Raw genomic sequence first — 23,219 nt, 5'->3', positions numbered from 1 at the left:
TCTCTCTCTCTCTCTCTCTCTCTCTCTCTCTCTCTCTCTAGCCAGCTCCTCCCCTTACGATGAGGGCTGTCGCTCTGGATAAGAGCGTCTGCTAAATGACTTAAATGTAAAATGTAAATGTGGGTACCACAGTCTCTCATCTACCTGTGCCCGCGTGAGTATGTTTATGGAGCACCGCACGTGCCCGCGCATCATTTTCTGACGGCACTAATCTGGAAGCTCTCTCCTTGGGCTCGTGGCATCGACTGGTGCCCGCGTGCCAGAAGACTACTGTCCCAATTTTTCAACTCGGGATAAGACATTTAAGTCTATATCGACGATTATACTAACTTTTAAATATTGTGTGAAAGTTATAGCATATCGACGTTTTTGGAGACTCGGTGGAATTAGTCGGTTGCTTCGTTTTACATTAGGATAACCGTATTTTGATCTAGTCAAAAAATTTATCGAGAACGGTAAGTAGCCTTCACTCTAGGTTTCTCTGTATTGTATGCGTTTAGCCTGCTGTTATTTTTTTTCAAAGCTACAGTGCAGCCTGTGCATGTGAACTGCGTCAGTGTGTTGTTTGACAGGATGTGTGAGTGGGCACGGAGCTGCGCTGATAAAGGGGTGGGGGGGCAGAGTTGATTTGCCTCAGTGTGCTGATGGCTCAAGCTTCATCGTATTACAGGGGTGGATGTGTGCAGTATTAGTGATTATATTGATGAAGATGTTATAAGACATTCTAATAGATGATAAGGGGTTCCTAAAGTTTTCATGAAATGTGGTGTGTAGCAGCGGTGTGTGCGCGTGAGATGCGCGACAGCGCGGAACGTACTGTAGGCCTATCCTACCGCTGAACAGTGAATATGAGCGAAGTACGCCCCCTTGCCGGTGAACGCCCAGTCCGGATGCGGTCCCATGCTCTCCTGTCCATCACTCTGTCAACGCCAGTTAAAACACCCCGACGGAGTTTTCCCATTCATAATCATAGAGTAAAGCAGAGGTTTTTAAACTAGGTTATTCATTTGAACTCTAACTCAGTTTAACTGTCCCTCTTTCCAGGATAACGAGGAGGAAGACACTTCGACCATGGTTGTGTTTACACAGAATGACTGAAACTATATTTCCAAAGAGCAACCGATGCGAGGGACGACGCGAGGGACGAGTACATTTATGGATGGTCTTGGTAGGGCACATTGGAACTCCATTACTGTGTGAATAGCCTACAATTGACTTTTGCTTCCAGGACTCTCCCTTTCGTTCTACCTTTGGGTCTGGAGTTTGTGGTTCTGTCTCTCTGGGATTGTAGTTTTGAGGGAGAGTGTGGTGTCATGTCTTGGATATAGACCTTGCTATGAGTCTGGCGTGGAAAGTACCTCGTGGAAGGTGTGCAGCGGGCTACAGACTGGAAGGACTCGACATCGGCAACTGATAGGCTACCCCCGTTTTTACCGAGCGTAATGCACCTGGCATGAAGACAGAGAATGGATATTATTTGGGAACTATTTATTATTCTTCACGCCAATTTCATCATCTGTGTATCAGGTAAGTTTTCAGTCATTGATATTGGTGGGTCCGGTGCGAGACGGACAAAAGGGCAGGTGCATGAGAACGCAGGGAGGAACATTGATAAGGAAGTTGTGAAATGTTGCAGAAAACGTTGAAATGAATGAAAACCTTGTAATGAATGATGTACGCGGTCGATAGTCTGTTCAGTTGATAGGCCAATTGATATAGAATGAATTGATCGGAAACATTTGAGAACGAAGACATTTACAGATCAGAATCTGCCTGAAACTCTGATTTCACTTAGTTGTGGATGTCACTGGGAACATATACAATAGGGTAGCCTATAAGATTGTACCCCAAAATATGTTTTTGCTGTATTTCATTATGTTCAGTATTGAATTATGCAAGTGTTAGCAACTGATATCAATTATGTCAACTGAACGAATGATTACACGAGGAGAGAGGTCGTGTGAGAATGATTTCGTTGAATGGGAAACAATTCATCAATATTATAATTCATTCGACAGATTTCTTTAATAGGTTTAGACTTGGAGCTGAAGTTTTCGTCAGGCGAAATCGAGGTTTATTTCGTTAAATTGTGAATGCAAAGTTTGGGGAAAATATCCTAGAACCGTATTACCACTACTGTTGAACTCTTATGACGAGACACTTATCCTGTGCTACACGTGCATGAATAACCAAGGTACTGATACGGGTTTCAGTGGAGGGAGTGGGCTAAATGGGAACGCATGCACTGGTCATGGCGCGAGGGCTGTTCCAGAACTATTAGCCTACAGCTGTTAGACTGTTCATGTGAGTGGATAGGTGCTGCGTAGTAGATAGGAACATTATTGACTTATCTTTATTATGTCAGGCTTGGAGCTAAAATATCAAATTAGTTCGAGTTCCATCGAAAGGGTTAATACTTGTGCGCGTCGGTGAGAGCTGTTTGGGTTGAAGCGCCGCTGGGCTGTACCGTCATGCGTACCCCCGTTGACTATTAAGTCAAATGCATTAGCAAGATCCATAATTAATGAAATGCAAGTCCAGATGCCAACAATTTCTTATACCACCATTGGAGACGAATGTAATATTGTTTGCAGGGAATCTTTGCGTACAGTAGAGGCATATAGACTAGACTACCCGCCGGCTCTCATATCAAACTCCGATGATACTCGTACAACCTAATATTGAAGCAGGTACCCGTCAAGGGCTGAGTGCTGTACTTGAGAGGCATGTGCCCAATCATTCCCTGTGACGACCAGGGATGTGCGCAAAACCTCCCTCCTTCCCCTCCTCTCTGAGCGCATGTATTACGCACGACTGTCGTATGGAATTTCCACATCTCCCCTCGAGCCTGACTGCAAATTATGATTATAGGCTAGTTATAAATGACCACTCACGCACGTCCCTCTCCTCCTTCCCCTCCCCTTTATCTGTTTCCCCATTTTTTTAGGAGGGATGTGTGCAATAATTTGCTGTTCCTCTTGGGTCCGTAGTGAATGGACGTTATTACATTACACACGTTATTACAGACTTGCCAGTGTTGCTTAATATATAAAAATTGTAAAATATGTAGACTAGCTGCCAAGCCTTATGCACATATAATCCCTCCCCCTCTTTCGCACAGGCCTGCTATTTCCATGGTAACTCAAGTTTGATACCAGCGGGAATGTGTTTGAGGAGAGTAGCCTACATAATATTGTAGACTGGAAAGGTTATCTTTAAACATGCCCAGACTGCTCTTTTCCGCAAAAGGTCATTGAAGACACACCATGATGATCAGTTTAAAAACATGCTCTTGAACCTTGGCAGCAAGTATTTTTTTAAACCTCCCGCTTTGGGCTGGATGTGTCCATGTGTAGTTCATACATGCATAATATATTAGCATACTGTTTTATCTCAATTAGCCATGAAATTTCTAGTTTAAAAGCAACTGTTTTTGCCGGAGAGTACTACTTACAGAACTACTGCTAAAAGTATACAAAAAAAAGAGAATGTCATCAATTATGTAAAAGGTTAAAGGTTTGAAAGAGTACAGTATTACATGGCTTAGTCTCCTAAAATGATACTATAGGCACAACATAACGTAGTGCGTAAAAATCATCTGTCCTCGGCTTGCAACACTCATTACTGGATTCCATACGGCCTCAGGAAGCAACAATCAAAACAACTGTTCTTCAGGAGCTTCATGAAATGGGTTTCCATGGCTGAGCTGCCGCACACAAGCCTAAGATCACAATGAGCAATGCCAAGCATCACTCTGGACTGATGAATCACGCTTCACCATCTTGCAGTCTGACGGACAAATCTTGGTTTGGCGGATGCCAGGAGAATGCTACCTGCCCGAATGCATAGTGCCAACTGTAAAGTTCGGTGGAGGAGGAATAATGGTCTGGGGCTGTTTTTCATGGTTTGGACTAGGTTCCTTAGTTCCAGTGAAGTGAAATCTTAACGCTACAGCATACAATGACATTGTAGACGATTCTGTGCTTCCAACGTTTTGGTAACAGTCTGCGGAAGGCCCTTTCCTGTTTTTCCATGACAATGCCCCCGTGCACAAAACGAGGTCCATACATACATGGTTTGTTGAGATTGGTGGGAAGAACTTGACTGGCCTGCACAGACCCTGACCTCAAATCCATCAAACACCTTTTGGATGAATTGGAACACAGACTGCAAGCCAGAATCAGTGCCCGACCTCACTAATTCTCTTGAGGCTGATTTGAAGCAAGTCCCTGCAGCAATGCAGTAATGTTCCAACGTTTAGTGGAAAGGCTTTCCATAAGAGTGGAGGCTGTTATAGTAGCAAAGGGGGGACCAACTCCATATTAATTACCATGATTTTGGAATGAGATGTTCAACTAGGTGGTGTCCACATACTGTCCACATCTCTCTCTCTCTCTCTCTCTCTCTCTCTCTCTCTCTCTCTCTCTCTCTCTCTCTCTCTCTCTCTCTCTCTCTCTCTCTCTCTCTCTCTCTCTCTCTCTCTCTCTCTCTCTCTCTCTCTCTCTCTCTCTCTCTCTCTCTCTCTCTCTCTCTCTCTCTCTCTCTCTCTCTCTCTCTCTCTCTCTCTCTCTCTCTCTCTCTCTCTCTCTCTCTCTCTCTCTCTCTCTCTCTCTCTCTCCCTCGTTCTCGGGAGATGTAGGGATTTGGAGCTGGTTTGACTGAAGCATCATCTCCAAATATTGCACAGGTGTCTGGAATCAAACGGTTCTCCGCTCTTCTAATTCCCCCAGCCCCATCCATTCTCCCCTAAAAGGACTAGGCTCATATTGGCAGTTATCAGTCTCAAGGATGTTGTAAAAGGTTCCTCTATTATTCAATCCCCTATATAACAGACTGGGTCATGAACCCGGGTTGCTCACTCGACTCAAGGTTGCATTAGCCCACTGAGTTAAAGCCGTTTTCGCTGTGAGGTCTCATGCAAGCTTACTCGTTACATGATCGTAGTTTCCTGAAGCACATCTGTTACACGCTAACATTTAACACGATCCACGCTTCCAATGCAACCGTTGTCTTCTTTGTTTTCCTGCCCGTCTGAGTTTTACAGACGCCAGATACAGTCCATCCATCATCAGTAGACCTGTAGCCTCTAACAGAGGGGGATAAACACACCCTTGGGTCAATACAGTGATCCAAGACATCCTCTGAATATAATACATACATCAAAACATGTTAGATGGGTCACTGGCTTACTGTAGAACATCTCTCTCCCCTGAGTCTGGATTGGAAGAGAATAGAGCATTACCCATGTGCACATGTATTAATCCAGTAATTACGTGGGGTCAAAGCAGACAATTATATGTGTTTGAAAACTCAGTAATGTTGGTAGTTAAGTCCGTGTGTAAGTAGAAATGTCCAACTCGGGCCGTCTAATTATTCCAGTCTCCCAATTGGTTTGTTCATTAACCCGTCTCCCCTGCGACCCTGCTTACTTGAATAATGTGTTCTTAGTCAATGTACCTTGTAGATTGCTTGAAGCTCTAAATGGGAAAATGACAGACAATTGCTGACCACACAACCTGCATATTCACTATGTAGTTGCGCGGGGCAACGGGTCTGACAAACACAAAAGACTTCTAAAACAATCCATCTCTCTAAACCGAATCATTTCCATGTTCCATAAGATTACAGTCTATATAACTTCAACAGATAAATACTATATCATACCATCCCCCTGTACAGCAGTAGTAACTGCCTATCATACTCATATCTACGCTTCCCATGGTTGGAGAGGATAGAGAGGAACAGTTTAAACCCATTCACTTCAATTAAAACCCATTCACTTCAATTAGTTACTGACTGAGAACTGTGATATTAATGACAGTTGAATGCTGCTGTTTACTCTTCCGGCTAAAGAGCGTCTCTCATTCGTTTAGAGGGGAGGCATTTACTCTACCATTAGAAATCAGAGCAGGCAGCATTCATGCATTCTCCGGCACAACGGCTAAAACGGCACTAATTCACCGGCTTTAATTCAAAAGTTCAACATGGGACCCCTTCACTTTCATGTTGGAGGCTCATTTGGGTGACTGCAGGAGGCCTAAATATCTCTCACTCACTCTATCGTTTCCTCCCACTCCCTCCCTCTCTCTGAAGTAGGCACAATACCTTTGTGAAAGGTACATCTAATATTTTTATTAATTTGCATGATTTTATTCCTGTCTGTAGCCTGGTAGAATTTATTTAAGTGTTGATAAAGCGTTTAAGCAAGGTTTTAATTTGTATTTTATGTCCCTGAAGCAATACTCTGTGTATTGCTTTAGTTTTTTTTTATCCAAAGTGAGATCATAAAATAATTACTGCGCTTGCTGCTTATTTATTGTGCTGTGTTTGTTATTCACTTCGCTGGAAAACAAATCTGTTCGCTTCTCACAGTTTCCCGATATCCGTACAAACCTATTCCATGAATATTACAGTGTTACAGATGAATGTATCCATATATATATGTCATTCCAACTGTCAACTATCTTCAACTTCAACCACCTTAACCTTCTCAAACATAGACCAAAGAGAAAAGACTACAAGACAATAAAGAGTTTTTTTTGAATGAATACCCTTTTAACACACAGACTGGTTTCCCTCAGAGAGAACACAGGAACTGGAGTATCCCTGTGTATCCAGTCATATGGGACTGAAGCGTCTCCGTGCTGCTGGGGTCTGCAGTCAACCTGTCCTCCCTGACTGTGTGTCTCAAACCAACATCCCCACTCCTGTCCCTAACCGCCTCTGCCTGTCTGGACCGCATGGCCACTGTGTGAGTGTGTGAGTGAGCGAGAGAGAGAGAGAGAGAGAGAGAGAGAGTGTGTGTTTTTTTTTTGGCGTGGTGTGTGTGTGTGTGCCACTCAGATCACCCTCTCTGTCAAGTCTATCAGCCTGTCAGAATGACACGACCTCCACACAGCTGTAATTTACTAGAGGGAGCTGTTTGTTTGTGTATGTGACTGGAGCAGAGCGTGGTTTAACTGCCAAAACAGCACAGGGCCTCACCATGGTACCACATTGCAGGGTAGCATGAGTAATGCGCAAGCACATAAGCAAGCACTGATAGCCACCGTACAATAATTGCACACACACACACACACACACACACACACACACACACACACACACACACACACACACACACACACACACACACACACACACACACACACACACACACACACACACACACACACACACACACACACACACACACACACACACACACACACACACACGGCACTCTCTACAGTGTCCCAATTCGCCTCCACAGCCCTGTCAGGAACGCAAACTCTCCAGTCACTAATCTGATAATCCTGTGCAGATGTGTGTCCAGTAATGGGGATATAACGCAGGGTGTACTTTACTGTCTGTGTGAGAGAGACAGAGCCAGACAATATTCAGCCTCCTGTAGTATCCTCTTTCAGTATCCTGATGCAGTTGTTTTTGTTTACCCTTCTTCCGTGATAATTGGTGATCATGCCTGTAACACAAATACACAATTTGCACACTATGCAGTCTCTTGACACAACCAGGTGTGCACCGGCACTAAGTATTATACCACAATAATATAGGAAAGAGGAGCCAACTGCAGAATGCAACAGAGTACTTATTATTGCTCCCATCTGTCACATGCAATTATGATATCTTTCTCATAATGATGCACCAAATACTCCAATCAACAGAATAAACCAAAAAACCACTTCAACTACAATAACATTCTGAGTAACAGGTTACAGATTTGTTTCTCTTCTTGCTATGACATTGATATGTTGCTGTTTATGTACCTTAGTTGAATGCACTGACTGTCAGTCACTCTGGATAAGAGTATAACTGTATTGTACTCTACTGTATTGTATTGTACTATACTCTACTTTTCTTTATTGTACTGTGTACTGTAATTTACTGTAATCTGCTGTGCTTTACTGAACTGTAACTGTGCTGTCAAAACTTGTGAAACATAGATGTCTAGGATTGGTTAATCAAGGCTGGTCCGACTGCACAAAAAAAAAATATATATGAAAAAATGAAGGCCATCGTAAAATGCTTGACTCCTTGACTATAGAACATCCCACAAATCTAAAAGCAGGACCAGTGGAATTATGGGGCTAGTATAAGGAGATTCCACTATATGACACTTTTTATGGCCACTGAATCTCACATATGTACCGTCCTTTGTTTCGAAATAGCAAAGCAGGTAGTACCTATGTGTAGAAAAGCACAGTTTGAGTTTTCTCTTCAGATCTACTTTTGGATCCAGGTAGACCCATTAAGAAGTGTAATCCAGGTAGACCCATTAAGAAGTGTAATCCAGGTAGACCCATTAAGAAGTGTAATCCAGGTAGACCCATTAAGAAGTGTAATCCAGGTAGACCCATTAAGAAGTGCAATCCAGGTAGACCCATTAAGAAGTGTAATCCAGGTAGACCCATTAAGAAGTGTAATCCAGGTAGACCCATTAAGAAATGTAATCTGGGTAGACCCATTAAGAAGTGTAATCCAGGTAGACCCATTAAGAAGTGTAATCCAGGTAGACCCATTAAGAAGTGTAATCCAGGTAGACCCATTAAGAAGTGTAATCTAGGTAGACCCATTAAGAAGTGTAATCCAGGTAGACCCATTAAGAAATGTAATCTGGGTAGACCCATTAAGAAGTGTAATCCAGGTAGACCCATTAAGAAGTGTAATCCAGGTAGACCCATTAAGAAATGTAATCTGGGTAGACCCATTAAGAAGTGTAATCCAGGTAAACTCATTAAGAAGTGTAATCCGGGTAGACCCATTAAGAAATATAATCTGGGTAGACCCATTAAGAAGTGTAATCCAGGTAGACCCATTAAGAAGTGTAATCCAGAAGGACCCATTAAGAAGTGTAATCCAGGTAGACCCATTAAGAAGTGTAATCCAGGTAGACCCATTAAGAAATGTAATCTGGGTAGACCCATTAAGAAGTGTAATCCAGGTAGACCCATTAAGAAGTGTAATCCAGGTAGACCCATTAAGAAATGTAATCTGGGTAGACCCATTAAGAAGTGTAATCCAGGTAGACCCATTAAGAAGTGTAATCCAGATAGACCCATTAAGAAGTGTAATCCAGGTAGACCCATTAAGACGTATAATGCAGGTAGACCAATTAAGAGGTGTAATCCAGGTAGACCCATTAAGAAGTGTAATCCAGGTAGACCCATTAAGACGTATAATGCAGGTAGACCCATTAAGAAGTGTAATCCAGGTAGACCCATTAAGAAGTGTAATCCAGGTAGACCCATTAAGAAGTGCAATCCAGGTAGACCCATTAAGAAGTGTAATCCAGGTAGACCCATTAAGAAGTGTAATCCATGTAGACCCATTAAGATGTATAATGCAGGTAGACCAATTAAGAGGTGTAATCCAGGTAGACCCATTAAGGGGTGCAATCCAGGTAAACCAATTAAGACGTATAATGCAGGTAGACCAATTAAGAGGTGTAATCCAGGTAGACCCATTAAGGGGTGCAATCCAGGTAAACCAATTAAGAAGTGTAATCCAGGTAGACCCATTAAGAAGTGTAATCCAGGTAGACCCATTAAGGGGTGCAATCCAGGTAGACCCATTAAGACGTATAATGCAGGTAGACCAATTAAGAGGTGTAATCCAGGTAGACCCATTAAGGGGTGCAATCCAGGTAAACCAATTAAGAAGTGTAGATGTTCTGAAACTTGCCACTGGACTAGAAGTACCACCTTTGTGGTTTTCAAATGCAATCGTTACCACAATAGAGGAAAACACAAAGACGTTAATTTTAGCTATCTCAATTGCTGATGGATGGAAGGACGCTAGCTTTTCAAAACCCTTTTTAAAGTGAATCCTTTCTTTGCTAAGTGATGAAAAACAATAGAAAGAAAATGTTTCTCTGTTAAAAACAGCAACACTTTTCAAGACAGAGAGAGAGACGGAGTTGATCTCATAGAACCCTCAAACTCAACTCTGGACCTCGAAGCCAGTTCCACTGCATTTTCTTTCATTCTTCCCCTTTAATCAGGGACTGATTTAGACCAGGAACACCAGGTGTATGCAATTAATGATCAGGTAGAACAGGAAACCAGCAGGCTCTGGACCTCGTAGAGTAAGAGTTGAGTACCCCTGCCCTAGAGCTTTCTCTTCGGCGATACCGTATATTGATATGAACCAGATTATTCATGTAGTCGGCCCTGTTTTTTAAACCGGCGACCCAGTGGTTTCTGGCCAGCCTCTTTATCCCGACTCGCTAATCTATAGGCTACCTGGCAAAACACTCCTGGCTATAGCTATATAGCTATGCTATAGCAAAGCACCCAATTCCCAGCTCGCCCATCGTATAGAGAACAACCTATCTATGCTATAGCAAAGCACCCAATTCCCAGCTCGCCCATCGTATAGAGAACAACCTGTCTGTGGAGGCAGCCAAAGAAGATTGAGAAAGATTGAGGAGTGTTAGGAAGTCTCCCACGCGTAGCATATTGCTCGCTGCATTTTGGTATAGGAAAGCAAATGCAGATGGTTTGGCTTGATTGAGAGTGTCCTCGAGGGGATGGGCCCCTGACACACACACACAGCTGGGGTCATTATAGGGCCCCACAAACAGGAGCGGTGTGAGTGATAATTGTCTCATAAGTCAATAAGCACAGCTGTTGAAAAGGTCAAGTTTCATTTATGGACAGACGCGTGTTGCTACTGTCTCACTCCGCTTACCCCCCCCTCTCTCTCTCTCTCTCTCTCTCTCTCTCTCTCTCTCTCTCTCCATCTTTATACATATATATATATCCTCCTCTATCCTTCCCACCCCCCTCTCTCACACACACACACACACTCTCTCTCTCTCTCTCTCTCCCTCTCTTTATCTTTCTCTGTTTCTTTCTGCATGGCTGAGCAGGTGGATTGCCATGGTGTCGTGCTGAATATTAATGGCAGAGTTATATGAAAAGTGTTTATTTACAGAGCCTCTTTGCATTTATAGGGGGTTGACAGGGACAGGCCAGGCTAGGCCGAGGTAGGCCGAGAGCACAGGGACAGGCCAGGGTAGGCCCGGGGAAGGCTAGGCCGGGATAGGCCGGAGTAGGCCGGACTCACAGGGACAGGCCAGGCTGGGGTAGGCCAGAGGGACAGTCTGGGCCGGGGTAGGCCGGACTCACAGGGACAGGCCAGGCTGGGGTAGGCCAGAGGGACAGTCTGGGCCGGGGTAGGCCGGACTCACAGGGACAGGCCAGGCTGGGGTAGGCCGGAGGGACAGCCTGGGCTGGGGTAGGCCGGACTCACAGGGACAGGCCAGGCTGGGGTAGGCCGGAGGGACAGGCTAGGCCGGGGTAGGCCGGACTCACAGGGACAGGCCAGGCTGGGGTAGGCCGGAGGGACAGGCTGGGCTGGGGTAGACCGGACTCACAGGGACAGGCCAGGCTGGGGTAGGCCGGAGGGACAGGCTAGGCCGGGGTAGGCCGGAGGGACAGGCTGGGCCGGGGTAGGCCGGACTCACAGGGACAGGCCAGGCTGGGGTAGGCCGGAGGGACAGGCTGGGCTGGGGTAGACCGGACTCACAGGGACAGGCCAGGCTGGGGTAGGCCGGAGGGACAGGCTAGGCCGGGGTAGGCCGGAGGGACAGGCTGGACCGGGGTAGGCCGGACTCACAGGGACAGGCCAGGCTGGGGTAGGCTGGAGGGACAGGCTGGGCCGGGGTAGGCCGGAGGGACAGGCTGGGCCGGGGTAGGCCGGACTTACAGGGACAGGCCAGGCTGGGGTAGGCTGGAGGGACAGGCTGGGCCGGGGTAGGCCGGACTCACAGGGACAGGCCAGGCTGTGGTAGGCTGGAGGGACAGGCTGGGCCGGGGTAGGCTGGAGGGACAGGCTGGGCCGGGGTAGGCCGGACTCACAGGGACAGGCCAGGCTGGGGTAGGCTGGAGGGACAGGCTGGGCCGGGGTAGGCTGGAGGGACAGGCTGGGCCGGGGTAGGCCGGACTCACAGGGACAGGCCAGGCTGGGGTAGGCTGGAGGGACAGGCTGGGCCGGGGTAGGCCGGACTCACAGGGACAGGCCAGGCTGGGGTAGGCTGGAGGGACAAGCTGGGCCGGGGTAGGCTGGAGGGACAGGCTAGGCCGGGGTAGGCTGGCGGGACAGGCTGGGCCGGGGTAGGCCGGACTCACAGGGACAAGCTTGGGTTGGGCAATATGGCCAAAATATCATATCATGGTATTTTTAAAATGTTTGACGGTATGACTGTATTTTATGTTTTTTATTAATAAAAGTTCTACATTTGCTTTATGAGTAGTGTGTTACCCTACGGTGGCAACACATAGATTCTAAATGATTTCAATGCGTCTTTCTCCATTCTAATTGTTTTATACTGTTAAATTCAACTTCAACCTAAAATAATTTCCTGCATTTCCATCAATTTCTGCATTTCCTGCACTCAGTTGAGATCATTTCCAAACTGCCACGATATGTGTAAAAATAGTAGGCCTTATTTTTTACCAAATGTTGCAATTTTGATTTAAATCAAAACACTTTGAGTGAACTTTTGAAATCATGGAAATAGAATGTTTATTATAATTCTATAGCTGGAATATAAATAATAGTGGGCACTTTGAATACAGTGTTGTTTGGCATGGCAACGAATGAAAATGCCATGGAAAAGTTATTGTGACAGGATAGGAACCAAAGTGATATTCAGTATTTCATAGGGGACCCTGTAATCTTTGGCTACATAAATTCTTTATTCATATAGCCAACATATTCCTGCTTCCTCTTTGATTTAGAAGATGCTGTTGCAAAATCAACATGCTGATTTAAGCCTCCACCCTTACTGGTATCAGGCTGTATTAGCTAGTTACATTTGCTCTGATTCAGTACTTTTATTAGCTAGCGATTACTAGCGATTAGCATTAGTGGCTAACAGGATTTAGCTTAATTTGCTAAGAAAATACAAACTAGCTGTTTGCAGATGTAAGAAACACAAACTAATATTGTAATTATATAACTCATGTGGTTTTATATTAAGATCAAATTGGAAGCAACATCGTTGTCACATTGTTGCATGTGCTGCATTGACCATGCAGACTGAACTAAAGTGTCTCGTGGTCAAGCAACAACAAATGCGCTCCTTGAGTAACAGGGTGGGACTAGGTCTGTGTGAAAGTGGCATGGAGAGAGAGAGAGCGGGGAGGGATGACTCAAGTAGTGGAGTAAACTATAAAAATGGAAGTTACACACAGCGTATCACATTTAACAAACCAAACATTAAAATACCGTTATAGAAGTTAAAGTAAAATCCCAAACCGGTCTGTGCATATATACCGGTATATAGTAAAATACGGTACACCACCCAGCCCTAGGACAAGCCAGGCTGGGTTAGGCCGGACACACAGGATTCTTGAGTATGAGAGAATAGTTGGTTTTGTGTGTCAGCACTAGCAATCCCCCGCTCTAGAAATCATCATACTGCTTGGACTGCAGGTTTGTGTCCTGGATTCCTGTTAAGTAGCAGTTATCTGCTTGCCATCTTGAAAGCAGAGCAGGCTAATGCTAGCAGTGCTAGCTAACCAGTGTTTTATCCATGGCAAATGCATCAGGTGTGAGAGGTTTTCAGTCACAAGATGAATATATGCAGGAATTTGGAAAATGGACAGGGATTTGTCTGCCCTAAATGCAACACCATCAAGCAGTTTAGGGATGAGATGCTCCTGCTTTCTAAGTAGACCTAGTGACTAGTGATGTGCCTTTAATTCATGTGATGACTGTTGTTTATCAAATAATGACCAACTATGATTCATTGTTACCAGATTAAATTAATCAATTGACTCATTAGTAATTTGGGGCACCATAGAATAAGTTGTTTAACGAGTTACCATCTCCCAAATTAAAGTTATATATCGATAACAGTCACTTATGAATCATTACCACATATCAGTCTCATTGTTTAAGTCGCAAACATCTTGAATCTGCACAAACACAGAGTCGTACTGATCATTCTGTACCACACAAATTGATTTGATTATTTATTTACTAACAAACTAAATGATAACACAGGATACACACACGCACACACACACACACACACACACACGCACGCACGCACGCACGCACGCACGCACACACACACACACACACAGCATAGGTAATTGGTTAGAAACGTAATACGATGAAAACAGGTCCCTAGCGGACTAACACAATATGACACTTGTTACAAAGGAATTAGAGTTAAAGAGAGAGAGAGGAAGTGAAAGAGAAAAAGACATTTGGGAACTACGCTCACAGTAATCCTAATACCTTGCCCCGAACTGGCGCTCTTATGGGTAAGAAGTAATGCATGTATTTACAGTTGAAGTCGGATGTTTACATACACTTAGGTTGTAGTCATTAAAACTTGTTTTTCAACCACTCCACAAATGTCATGGCAACAAACCATCGTTTTGGCAAGTTGGTTAGGTCATCTACTTTGTACATGACTCAAGTCATTTTTCCAACAATTGTTTACAGACAGATTATTCCACTTACAATTCACTGTATCCCAATTCCAGTGGGTCAGAAGTTTACATACACTAAGTTGACTGTGCCTTTAAACAGCTTGGAAAATTCCAGAAAATGATGTCATGGCTTTAGAAGCATCTGATAGGCTAATTGACATAATTTGAGTCAATTGGAGGTGTACCTGTGGATGTATTTCAAGGCCTACCTTCAAACTCAGTGCCTCTTTGCTTGACATCATGGGGAAATCAGCCAAGACCTCAGAAAAAAAATTATAGACCTCCACAAGTCTGGTTCATCCTTAGGAGCAATTTCCAAAGGCATGAAGGTACCACGTTAATCTGTACAAACAACAGTATGCAAGTATAAACACCATGGGACCACGCAGCATTCATACCCCTCAGGAAGGAGACGCGTTCTGTCTGCTAGAGATTTAGTTACTTTGGTGCAAAAAGTGCATATCAATCCCAAAGGACCTTGTGAAGATGCTGGAGGAAACAGGTACAAAAGTATCTGTATCCACAGTAAAATTAGTCCATAATTGACATAACCTGAAAGTCCGCTCATCAAGGAAGAAGCCACTGCTCCAAAACCGTCATAAAAAAGCCAGACTACGGTTTGCAACTCCACATGGGGACAAAGATTGCACTTTTTGGAGAAATGTCCTCTGGTCTGATGAAACAAAAATAGAACTGTTTGGCCACAATGACCATTGTTAGGTTTGGAGGAAAAAAGGGGAGGCTTGCAAGCCGAAGAACAGCATCCCAACCGTGAAACACAGAAGTGACAGCATCATGTTGTGGGGGTGCTTTGCTGCAGGAGGGACTGGTGCACGTCACAAAATAGATGGCGTCATGAGAAAGGAAAATTATTTGGATATGTAGGCAGCATCTCAAGGCATCAGTCATGAAGTTAAAGCTTGGTTGCAAATGGGTCTTCCAAATGGACAATGACCCAAAGCATACATCCAAAGTTGTGGAAAAATGGCTTAAGGAAATCGAAGTCAAGGTATTGGAGTGACCATCACAAAGCCCTGACCTCAATCCCATGTATAATTTGTGGGCAGAAATGAAAAAGCGTGTGCGTGCAAGGAGGCCTACAAACCTGACTCAGTTACATTAGCTTTGTCAGGAGGAATGGTGTCACGAGTTCGACCGAGGGTGTATCCCCTTCCCGGGTGGGTGGAGCTCGGCGGTCGTCGTCACCGGCCTATTAGCTGCCACTGATTGTTTTTCCTCCCCCTCCTTGTATGTTTAGTGGTAGCACCTGTTTTTGTTAATTAGTTTTTTCTTTATTAGTCAGCCGGCCCGCCTGGTTGTTGTGCGGGATTATTTCATTGTAACCTTCGGCTCTGTTGTAAAGGTACGTGTTAGTGCCTGGTCGTGTATTTTTCCATTGTATTTTTTGATTCCCTGTGTTTTGGGAACGTACTTTTGTGAGCACCCTGTGGTGCGTTGGTGCTATTAAAAGACGCACAGCATTGAACTCTGTCTCCTGCATTTGACTTCACACCCACGACACCCGGAGCATTACAAATGGGCCAGAATTCACCCAACATATTGTGGGAAGCTTGTGGAAGGCTACCCGAAACGTTTGACCCAAGTTAAACAATTTAAAGGCAATCCTACCAAATACTAATTGAGTGTATGTAAACATCTGACACACCTGGAATGTGATGAAACAAATAAAAGCTGAAATGAATCATTCTCTCTACTATTATTCTCACATTTCACATTCTTAAAATAAAGTGGTAATCCTAATTGACCTAATACCTGGAATTTTCACTAGGATTAAATGTCAGGAATTGTGAAAAACTGAGTTTATATATATTTGGCAAAGGTGTATGTAAACTTCTGACTTCAACTGTACGTGTTGAAGGTCTTGGTGGTGTATCTCTGTTGCACCCAGGACTTCATGAAAAGGGTTCCGCTTTGTGAAATGAGTCCTACTGGGCCTTCTCCTTAGTTCGTACGTGTAAGGCTCTGATTGTCCACAAGAGGTCACAATGTCCTTCGCCTTAGTTGTCTGTGTTTACTTTCACTCGTTCTGGAAGAGTGGTCTTCTGAGTTGTGATGAGAGCAGTGTGGTCGACGATGATATGAAGAGAATAACCGGATGATGCTACTTAAATTCACTTTCTTAGATAGAGTACTTAGAAGAGCTTCTCAACCGTAACATTGATTGTTAGAAAGGCTACTTTGTCTTCTTCAACTCGTGTTGATTTCCAGGGTCGTGATCGATGGAGACCTAGGTGCAGCTTGAATCCTTCTCGTCTGATATGTTAATTCTGAACTCAGTCTTTCATACACTTGGGTAAAAGTGGCGTTTCCGTCATACTGACACGCTCTCTGATCTCCCTCGGGCGTGGCTAGTTACGTGGCAAAACATCAAAAACTTTAATCTCGTTGGAAAACTAAAATCACATTCCTAAGTATTCTCTTCATCCTCGATATTTCCTACCAAGCGTAAAGGATGTAAACCTGATATACACAGTGTGAAAGCTCTTCAAGTTAAAATATTATATCACTTTTATACAATTTTAAATGACATCACAAAATAAGACATTAATGTCCTATAGACCATCCCTCATCATTCCCCACATTCAGATGTTGAACTATATTGTTCTAGTGTTCACTTTTGGACTTATAACAAAGGAATTCCATTCACCAATACTAGAGACCAAAAGAAGTCATCTGCTGCCTAACATTTACAACTGATGTGAGGTGTCATAAAACCCCCACACCAATCCCTCCTCCCCTCTGCGGGTGTGAGGGCTCTGTAGATGCTGATCCATTGTAACCTGATCTGTGGATCCTCACAGGAGAGTCACTTGCTGTAACCCAGGCAAACCGAATCTCAATTTTAAATTCCTCATATAGCAAAGATGCCGATGAGTTGGGCGGCGTTGATCTGTCCAAATCCAACGGGCAGATATTAAGCTCAACTCCACGACCCATGGGAGACTGGACATTCTCAAGGTGGAGGAGATCGGTGAGGCGGTCTGGCCACCCTTCATCTCTCCGTGAAGATCCTATCCAGCTATCAAACAGCTTTGCCCCACTTGAGACAGGCCTACCAGCCCTGGGAGTCAGCATGGATGCTGGTTTTATACAAACAGCCGGCAGCCGCCCAGTGGCAACCTCCCCCACTGCCACCGCAGTTCACGACCACCATCATTGTGGGCAACTCGATGGTGAGAGACAGTGTCTGATCCACTGTCACCCAGGAGCCCGTGTCCATGACATCAACTTTCTCCTGCCAACAGTTCTGGCCAACTACTCCGATACTGACACCAACGTCACTCATGTTTTAACAACCTTTGTTTTTGTTTTAACAACCTTAACAACCTTTAACACGCTCGCTAGCACATGGAGGAGAATAATGATCTCTGGCCCCCTCCCGTGCTACCGAATGGGTGCAGAACATTTCAGCCGACTCTTTGCACGGAACAAGCACCTGAATAAACTTTGCAACGACAGGAATGTCTCTTTTTGTGACAACTTTGATTTGCTGTGGGAGCAACCAGTACTTTTGAAAAGCGATGGGATTCATCCTAACTGCAGGGGTTCCAGGATTATTTCCAGAAACATCGCGAACTGTTTTAGAGACTGACAGACAGGGTCTGGTAGTGCTCCAGTTCTCCCTGTCAGAATAAGCAACAGAGGACTTGAAAACCTTATCAACTCCTGTAGAAATGGTACTATGGTTATTGTGAGTAACCTAGTGTTTGTTCCTTTAACTCCACCTTCTAGTGAGTTTATACAAACTGCTGTCGCCTACCATTCGGATAGATTGGAGAATGTCAGAAAACGTGGTTGTAACATTAGTCATTTGGTTGTTATTCCATTGGTTACCTCGCGGCAGATGCCCCAGGGGCAGAGTGGCCCACACTCATTGAATATGGCGCTTTTAAATGTTAGAGCTATCACAAGTCAAATATTCTTGTGATTGACCTCAATTCCTGAGTGCAAAGTTGATTCTATGTTTCTCACTGAAACATGGCTGTCATCATACTTTAGTGCTGCTCTTATTGAAGCCTCCCCTCTGGACTACAGCTTTTCATGCTCTATCAGAAAAAGGAAAAAGGGTGGGATGGCAGACTCTATTTTTACTAATCCTCTCACCTGTAAGAGTATTTAATTTGGCGACTTTTGGTCTTTTGAGCATCATGCTATACTGTTCAAATGTCATCCACCAGTGCTGGCCATAACCCCGTATAGGCCACCAAAGCACTGTCCCAGTTTCATTACTGATTTATCTGAACTATTGTCTATTGTACTTGATAACTATGTTACAATTATTGTGTTGGGCGATTTTAATATTCATGTTGACAAAGAGACTGATATTCATGTTGACAAAGAGAATGACTCCAAGACCATTGAATGTATTCATCTTTTGAGCTCTATGGACTTCATCCAACATGTTACTGGGCCCACCCATAACCGTGGCCATACTCTAGGCCTTGTTATTACCAAGGGGCTTTCTATTGATATATCCTCTATTGTTGATGTTGCTTTATCTGATCAACACTGTGTTTTTTTACAACCTTGTTGCCCATAGCACAGTGTAATACTGAACACATTATTAAGAAACACTATCTTACGTCTGAAGTTGCTACAGATTTTATTGAGTGTATGAACAACACTCCACCACCTATTCTGCCTTCCTCTTGTGAGGATTTAGTTTAGAACTTTAATAACAAATGAGAGGCGACCATTGATGCCATAGCTCCAATAAAGTTGAAAAAGGACACATCCAAATGGAGAGCCCATTGGATGAGTGGGGAAACTAATCAATTAAAGAGAAATTGCAGAAAGGCAGAGCAGAAGTGGAGAAAGTCAAAGTTGCAGGTCCATTATGATATTCCGAGAGAGCAACTTGGCATATATAACAAAGCAATTACAAATGCCAGATGGGGCTCATTTCTCTAACTTGATCACTATTAATCAGAGGAGTGCTCTTCTCGACCATTGATGGCCTGATAAATCCTTCCCCTGCAAACCTATCTGAACTTTCATCCACATCTAAATGTAATGAGTCTGCAGCATATTTCAGAGATAATATAACCAACATTAGGCTGGGTATCAGTCAATCAAGACCTGATGAGAAGTTTGATGATACACTATATATACAAAAGTATGTGAACACCCCTTCAAATTGGTGGATTCTGCTATTTCAGCCACACCCGTTGCTGACAGGTGTAGAAAATTGAGCATACAGCCATGCAGTCTCCATAGACAAATATTGGTAGTAGAATGGCACTGTCATAGGATGCCACCTTTCCAACAAGCCAGTTTGTTATTGTGAAGTGGAAACATCTAGGAGCAACAATGGCTCAGCCACAAAGTGGTAGCCCACACAAGCTCACAGAATGGGTTCACCGAGTGCTGAAGATCGAAGCGGTGTGGAAGAACTTGACTGGTCCGCACAGAGTCCTGACCTCAACCCCATCGGACAACTTTGGGATGAATTGGAAAGCTGACTTCGAGCCAGGCCTAATCACCCAACCTCATTAATGCTCTTGTGGCTGATTGGAAGCAAGTCCCTGCAGTTCGATGAGCTGGTGTCCACATACTTGTGTTTAAGTAGTATATGTTCCCTAGCCTACCACGCAAAGGCAGTATGGATTTATTTTCCCTGGTTGACACAGACATGCTCATGAAGTGATATCACGACTTTAGCCTTCTACCTGCCTTCTCGATCCCATCCCCACCACCTTCTTCAAAAAAGTATTTCATTGCATATCTGAAGAAGTGCAAGCTATTGTTAATCACTCCCTGTTCACAGGCACTTTCCCCACTGCGCTAAACACTGCTATGGTGAAACCCCTTCTGAAGAAAAGGAATCTAGATTCTTCAGCAATTTTTCAGACAATCTTGAACCTTTCATTCTTTTAAGCAAAATTCTGGAGTAATTGGTGTTCAAACAGAAAAATTATTTTTTAGTACCAACTGCATTTTTGAAAAATTACAATTTGGTTTTCGTGCCCACCACAGCACAGAGACAGCCTTAGTTAACGAGGTAAATTATCTTAGAGCCAACACAGATGCCAAACAGCTCTCTGTCCTTGTACTCTTAGATTTAAGTGCTGCATTCGACACTGTTGATCATGATGTCCTTCTGGACACACTGGAGAGGTTGGTTGGTCTCTCCGGGTCCAGTTCTATATTGGTTTAGGAACTATTTAACTGGTTGAGAGTTTTTTGTCACCCTTGGTGAACATAAGTCAGAGAAAATACACATCACGCGGTGTTCCACAAAGTTCGATTTTGGGTCCAGTACTGTTCAGTTTATATACAGTATGTTACCCCTTGGCAGCGTTATCAGAAAGCACAACATTGATGTTCACTGCTGTGCAGACAATACACAACTTTACATTTCTGTGTCAGTGGAGGATTTCAGCTCCACTGATAAATTATGAGACTGTATTAGTGATTTAAATAGCAAAATCAAGAAATGACCAAGGGAACTTATTCTTGGAGCCAAAGCACTGAAAGAGAATCTGGTAATACATTTTAATTCACAGTCAATAAGGATGAAACAAGGTAAAAAATATTTTAAAAATGTTTGTAAATCGAGGTGTTATTTTAGATTCTGAACTAAGTTTTTTACCAGCTGAGGGACATTGCCAAGGTGTGGCCGTTTCTCTCTCAGGCTGATAGAGAAACTCATCCATGCTTTTATTACAAGTATGCTTGACTACTGTAATGCTCTCCTGTCTGGTCTACCCAAGAAAGCCATTGGTCAACTGTAAAACACAGAGAATGCTGCAGCACGGGTACTGACCAAGACCAGACGGGGAGCATATATTACACATTACACCGGTTTTATGGTCTCCGCACTGGCTGCCTGTGAGTTTTAGAATGAATTTAAAACATATTCTATTGGTTTTTAAATCAATCCACAATTGTGCACCCCAATACATGTCAGACATGATTTTAAGTTATGTACCCAGTAGGTCCCTCAGGTCCTCTGGCACTGGCCTTTTAACTATCCCAAAGCCTAGGACCAAGAGCCTCTGTAATAGCCTGCCAGAGAACCTGAGGGGGACCAAGTGGCATGGAGAGGCAGCCTTTAGTTACTATGTCTCCAGCCCTCTGCCAGAGAACCTGAGGGGGACCAAGAGGCATGCAGAGGCAGCCTTTAGTTATTATGTTCCCAGCCTCTGGAATAGCTGCCAGAGAACCTGAGCGGGACCAAGAGGCATGCAGAGGCAGCCTTTAGTTATTATGTTCCCAGCCTCTGGAATAGCTGCCAGAGAACCTGAGGGGGACCAAGAGGCATGCAGAGGCAGCCTTTAGTTACTATGTCCCCAGCCCTTTGCCAGAGAACATGAGGGAGACCAAGAGGCATGCAGAGGCAGCCTTTAGTTACTATGTCCCCGGCCCTCTGCCAGAGAACCTGAGGGAGACCAAGAAGCATGGAGAGGCAGCCTTTAGTTACTATGTCCCGAGCCCTCTGCCAGAGAACCTGAGGGAGACCAAGAGGCATGGAGAGGCAGCCTTTAGTTACTATGTACCCAGCCCTCTGCCAGAGAACCTGAGGGGGACCAAGAGGCATGGAGAGGCAGCCTTTAGTAATTATGACCCCAGCCTCTGGAATAGCCTGCCAGAGAACCTGAGGGGGACCACGAGGCATGGAGAGGCAGCCTTTAGTTACTATGTCCCCAGCCCTCTGCCAAAGAACCTGAGGGAGACCAAGAGGCATGGAGAGGCAGACTTTAGTTATTATGACCCCAGCCTCTGGAATAGCCTGCCAGAGAACCTGAGGGTGACCAAGAGACATGGAAAGGCAGCCTTTAGTTATTATGTTCCCAGCCTCTGGAATAGCTGCCAGAGAACCTGAGCGGGACCAAGAGGCATGGAGAGGCAGCCTTTAGTTATTATGACCCCAGCCTCTGGAAGAGCCTGCCAGAGAACCTGAGGGGGACCAAGAGGCATGCAGAGGCAGCCTTTAGTTATTATGTTCCCAGCCTCTGGAATAGCTGCCAGAGAACCTGAGCGGGACCAAGAGGCATGCAGAGGCAGCCTTTAGTTATTATGTTCCCAGCCTCTGGAATAGCTGCCAGAGAACCTGATGGGGACCAAGAGGCATGGAGAGGCAGCCTTTAGTTATTATGACCTCAGCCTCTGGAATAGCTGCCAGAGAACCTGAGGGAGACCAAGAGGCATGGAGAGGCAGCCTTTAGTTATTATGACCCCAGCCTCTGGAATAGCCTGCCAGAGAACCTGAGGGGGACCAAGAGGCATGCAGAGGCAGCCTTTAGTTACTATGTCCCCGGCCCTCTGCCAGAGAACCTGAGGGAGACCAAGAGGCATGGAGAGGCAGCCTTTAGTTACTATGTACCCAGCCCTCTGCCAGAGAACCTGAGGGGGACCAAGAGGCATGGAGAGGCAGCCTTTAGTAATTATGACCCCAGCCTCTGGAATAGCCTGCCAGAGAACCTGAGGGGGACCAAGAGGCATGGAGAGGCAGCCTTTAGTTACTATGTCCCCAGCCCTCTGCCAAAGAACCTGAGGGAGACCAAGAGGCATGGAGAGGCAGACTTTAGTTATTATGACCCCAGCCTCTGGAATAGCCTGCCAGAGAACCTGAGGGTGACCAAGAGACATGGAAAGGCAGCCTTTAGTTATTATGTTCCCAGCCTCTGGAATAGCTGCCAGAGAACCTGAGCGGGACCAAGAGGCATGGAGAGGCAGCCTTTAGTTATTATGACCCCAGCCTCTGGAAGAGCCTGCCAGAGAACCTGAGGGGGACCAAGAGGCATG

At 44.7% G+C, this 23,219-nt stretch overlaps 1 protein-coding gene across 2 annotated transcripts in view; it reads left to right on the top strand.

Annotated features, from left to right (window-relative positions):
• The first annotated feature begins 213 nt into the window (after positions 1 to 213).
• The window catches only part of LOC124048120 (carbonic anhydrase-related protein 10-like), a 482,986-nt gene continuing 459,980 nt past the window's right edge, over positions 214 to 23,219 (top strand). For both annotated transcript variants that reach the window (XM_046368564.1, XM_046368562.1), the window contains exons 1-2: positions 214 to 455; positions 1,045 to 1,527. In XM_046368564.1, the coding sequence (XP_046224520.1) occupies positions 1,467 to 1,527 (61 nt within the window). In that variant the 5' untranslated portion in view covers positions 214 to 455; positions 1,045 to 1,466. The remainder of the gene's footprint in view (positions 456 to 1,044; positions 1,528 to 23,219) is intronic.

Source organism: Oncorhynchus gorbuscha, linkage group LG11 (assembly GCF_021184085.1).
Source record: "Oncorhynchus gorbuscha isolate QuinsamMale2020 ecotype Even-year linkage group LG11, OgorEven_v1.0, whole genome shotgun sequence".
Taxonomy (NCBI): domain Eukaryota; kingdom Metazoa; phylum Chordata; class Actinopteri; order Salmoniformes; family Salmonidae; genus Oncorhynchus; species Oncorhynchus gorbuscha.
The sequence above is the reverse complement of the archived record's forward strand: the minus strand, read 5'-3'. Positions and strand labels throughout refer to the sequence as shown.